The 4,733-nt window shown below is 40.1% G+C and overlaps 1 protein-coding gene across 1 annotated transcript in view; it reads left to right on the top strand.

Moving 5' to 3' along the window:
- Window positions 1–9: 9 nt before the first annotated feature.
- The window catches only part of LOC107750628 (mastermind-like domain-containing protein 1), an 11,794-nt gene continuing 7,070 nt past the window's right edge, over window positions 10–4,733 (top strand). The window contains exon 1 of the mRNA XM_016566116.1: window positions 10–821. Coding sequence (XP_016421602.1) covers window positions 165–821 — 657 coding nt within the window. The 5' untranslated portion in view covers window positions 10–164. The remainder of the gene's footprint in view (window positions 822–4,733) is intronic.

Here is a 4,733-nt window from a genome sequence, read left to right as displayed (position 1 = left end):
CTGCACAGTCGGGGTTGTCTGGATTGGGCCAACAGAGTACTTCTTGGGCTGGTCCCTCTCCACCTTACCGACCAGGGGATAAACTGCCTAACTCATCACCTCATCAGCAGCCCTTCAGCCCAGCAGGAAATATTCAGAGCCCCCAGAGTTCTCTAATCTCTAGCATGGCTCCAGCCCCATCCACCGGACCATCACCACCCTACAGGCCAGAAAAGCTAGCCAGCCCAGCAATTGCTCAGCCCCCTTTCAGCCCCCAGAACAGCATTCTGTCTGGAAATGCCCCACCAGGAGTTTCCTGCACTTCAATCCAAGGTTCTCAGGCAAGTTATCTTCCTGGTGTTGCCCCAACATCAAACAACACTCGACCATCACCTCCTTACCGACCAGATAAACACCCCAGTCCAGCTGGGCAATGCCAACCAGGAACGCAACCTCCCACACAAGGACATCTTTTCAACTCGCAAAATAATCAAGCACCTGCAATGTCTAGTCAGCTGTTCAAGGCCATCACATCCAACCAGCCACCCAGTAGCCTCAAGCTCCTAATGCAGGCACAGGGAAAACCCTCGCAGCTGCAACTAAACAAGACCACCACAGCTGGTATGGGTCCAGAACCACACTCTTTCAACAACACCAAGCCGTTACGACATTTTGACCCCAATCCCTCTGTGGCCAAGCTGGGTCCTCTGGCTGTGGGAGGATACCGCAATGCTAGCATGCAACCCATGGTGCCCACCTCAGCCACAGGACATGGGCATCTTCTCCCACAGCGCATGCAAAGGGGGATGCCTGCTGGTGGTATTGTGCCTCACTGCAGAGATGTGAGTACTGTTTCTTGCTTGTTAAATTTGTGTGTAAAATGTCATATATTGCAAAACATATTTTCACAAATAACATCAAGTCAGACAGCTAGTATAAAACTAAACTTTTGATATGAGCTTAATGATTTTCATTACCTTCAGGACTAGTGGTTTCTTTGTGTCTAACTTGATGTGTTTAGCCACATGAGACTGACACCTTACTTTAAAAGGGTTAGTTTACCCAAAAATGAAAATTCTGTCATTTAAATACTCAGCCTCATGTCGTTCCAAACCCGCAAGATCTTAGTTCATCTTTGGAATACAAATTAAGATATTTTTGATGAAATCCAAGAGCTTTCTGACCCTGCATAGACAACAACACAACTGACACGTTCAAGGCCCAGAAAGGTAGTAAGGACATCATTAAAATAGTCCATGTGACATTAGTGGTTCAACCGTAATTTTATGAAGCTACGAGAATACTTTTTGTGCGCAAAGAAAATAAAAATAACTTATTTATTCTCTTCCACGTCAGACTTCGACGCGCATTCACGACAGTACCACAGTGCATACATGTGGATTCCTCTTCAGACGCATTTTTTTGCGTAATTCTCGTAGCTTCATAACATTGCGGTTGAACCACTGATGTCACATGAACTATTTTAACGATGTCCTTACTACATTTCTGGACATTGAACATGGTAGTTCCGCTGCTGTCTATGCAGGGTCAAAAAGCTCTCAGATTTCATCAAAAACATCTTAATTTGTGTTCCGAAGATGAACGAAGATCTTACGGGTTTGGAACGACATGAGGGTGAGTAATTACTGACAGCATTTTCATTTTTGGGTGAACTCTCCCTTTAAGTACAGGCAATAGATGACTTCTGTAGTTGTTTTTCCTCAGACTGTGATGCATTTGTGTTGTCTTCATAATTCTTGATTTATAGAGTCGACAGATGATTTAGCACACTGAAAAAAGAGACAAAAGTATTACATTTAGACAGGGCTTCTAAAATTACGAAATTAAAATCAAAATATACAAGAAGAGGGAATTACATCCCTGGTTTTTCCATTAGCTTGTGGAGCTTTGGGTATGCTCACTTCATACAGGGGGAGACTGTTTCTGAAAAATGGAGTAGGCACCCTGTGGTGTGTGTACCATGGGAAGGGAGGGGAGTGGGTGTTCCGACTCTGATGTGTGTATAAGGGGGGCAGTTAGGAAGCTCCAAAGGTTAATTGAATGGACAGCTGAACAGAGAGTGAAGGAATGTGAGTCTTTGTATGTGATTAGCATTCATGCTAAGAGGCTGAATATGCTCAGTCCATCTCTGTTAATTAGGATAGGGCCAAAAATACTGTTTTAGTGTATCATGTCTAAAAAGATCATTTCTTGAATCAAAAAAAGAGAAGGAAAAAAGCCACATTTTAAGTTATTTGTTTTGTGCAACCTGAGAGAAAACTTGAGTTTTATTCTTTTTTTTTTTTTGCTCTGAAGTGAGGGTTTGTGTGTTTGTTTACGCAGTAAAGAGCAAAGGCTTTGTGACTGTGTGTGTGAGTGTGTTTGTATTTCCGTGCTAAAGAGAGAAAGGCAGTGTGTGTAAATGTGTGTGACTATAGAGTTTCAAAGTACCGCTGTGCATTCTGTCTCACTGCGTGGCGGTCTGTTTGAAGACAGAGTCCCCCTCTTTCAGCCCAGTAATTCTCTTTCATCACACCAATGAAAGATAATGAATTTTAGAGGAGACTGAGATTGAGGAAGAAAGAGAAAAGGGGGCCGGTTTCTTTTAGTGACTTGGCATGCATGGTTGCAAACTAAAGAGGGACTCAAAACTTCTACCCCCCAAACTGACTGTCTCTCTCTCTCTTTCTCTCTCTCACTCTCACACACACACACACAATCAGAGTTATTCAAAACCACATTTAACAACTCAACTCGCAATGATTTTTGTTTATGATATGAGATTAGATTTTTGTCCATCTTTTAGTCATTTCTAATCTTGGACATTTTGAATTAAACATTATTAGTTATAAATTAACATTTATAAATATATTTAATGTATTTAATCTAATATATATATATACAGTGGGTACGATATATATATATATATAAATACACACAATACAAATTATATTTTAATAAATGTATTTATATTTATCACGTATAGTATACATTTTTATAATTACATAATGTTTACATATTATAAATACACGTATGATATATTTATGTAAAAATATATAATATGTAATTATATATAACTAAATGAATAAACTTACACAAGTAACCACTAAATAGGAAAGTGTTTGTAATTGTTTTGGTAAAACTGTGTGGCGCGTCTTATAATAAACACACCATGTACGTCTATTTCCTCGAGGAGCATAAACGGGTAGAAAACAAAAGTTTGATTGTTATCAAGACTCTGATTCACAAGAAATATACAGCAACACAGGTATTTTCCCAGCAGGAGCAGCTTTCTCGTAGTGGTTGACTCAAGTGGGGATCCCCTCCTCCTACTGAACACCTCTCTCTCTTCTCTCTGTCATGCTTACAGTTTGTGGAGGAAGTCTGTTTGTCTGTGAGCTCAGAAGCAGAAGTGAGATTGCCTTTTTTATCTTTGTAACCTCTCTGACACTCCTCAATTAGGGAAAGTAAGAAAAATCTTCAGAGCGATGAATTTATTGTAAAAAGCCCAGAACCAGGAAGAAGTGAGAAAGAAAGAGAAGAGGATGGGGACAAGAGTTGTTAAATGTCGAGAAAGTAAATTTCTATGTGAGATTTTAGAACAAACACATTTTCTCCTCATCTTGCCGTCTGTTTGTAGTCAGTTCCAGTTACCTAGATATGAAAAATACTTTTATCCTTTCCTCTACTTGCCTTTTTGACATCAGTGACAAATTCTTTGTTTCACTCTGTCTCTTTGTGCTTCTTTTCGCCCCCTTTTTGCTGTCTTCTGTGCCTTGGTGTGACAGATTGGATAACCCTAGCGGTGTGTGTGTGTGTGTGTGAGAGAGTGAGAGAGAGAGAGAGAGAGAGAGAGACCTAGCGGTGTGTGTGAGAGAGAGAGAGAGAGAGATTGGTTGGTTTATTTGCCCTCACAGCAGCAGTGGACACTTGACCACATGTACTGAATATACACACTCTCTCACACGAAGCCTACATGCTATAAACATGGCTGATTTGTGTTTGTGGTGTGTGCTGTCATACAAGCATAGCTGCTTCTGTCCACCTCTCTGTGTGTTTAAGTGGTTGCTGGAGAACCTCAGGTGTGGCTTCAGCTGATTGGTTTATGTGACTAGAGACATTTTTGATGTAATTTCTCTAGTGCCAAATTGATGTTTAAGTGACTCAGTGAATCTGAGGTCAGAAGGAAAGCATGTCAAAGCACGGTGGAGACATGGTTGAATGGTGGAGAGAGTTGAATTTATAGGGGTTGAGGAACTGTGCTGCCTCTACTGTTTATAATATCAACTTTGATCTCTCCTAAAAGTTCATCACATATAGAGTTGTTGACACTCAGATGATTTGGTTTTGAAAGAATTAAATCAGAAATGTTGATATAAAAAGATTCTGTTGAGAATTTTCATATCAAACTACAGTCATTTTTTCAAAGTATACTTGACACAAAACATATCTGAACATTTGAAGGATTAAATGTTAAAGGGGTCATATGATGCTGCTAAAAAGAACATTATTTTGTGTATTTGGTGTAATGAAATGTGTTTATGCGGTTTAAAGTTAAAAAAACACATTATTTTCCACATACTGTACATTATTGTTTCTCCTCTATGCCCCGCCTTTTTGAAACGCGTCGATTTTTACAAAGCTCATCGGTCTGAAAAAAGCGAGGTGTGCTGATTGACCAGCTATCCAGTGCGTTGTGATTGGCCAAATACCTCAAGCGTGAGACGGAAATCTTACGCCCCTCACCATACTGT

Source organism: Sinocyclocheilus rhinocerous, unplaced genomic scaffold (genome assembly GCF_001515625.1).
Source record: "Sinocyclocheilus rhinocerous isolate Xijiao unplaced genomic scaffold, SAMN03320098_v1.1 scaffold19, whole genome shotgun sequence".
NCBI classification, from domain to species: Eukaryota; Metazoa; Chordata; class Actinopteri; order Cypriniformes; family Cyprinidae; genus Sinocyclocheilus; species Sinocyclocheilus rhinocerous.
Note: the sequence above shows the minus strand (reverse complement) of the source record. Positions and strands in the feature narration are given on the sequence as shown.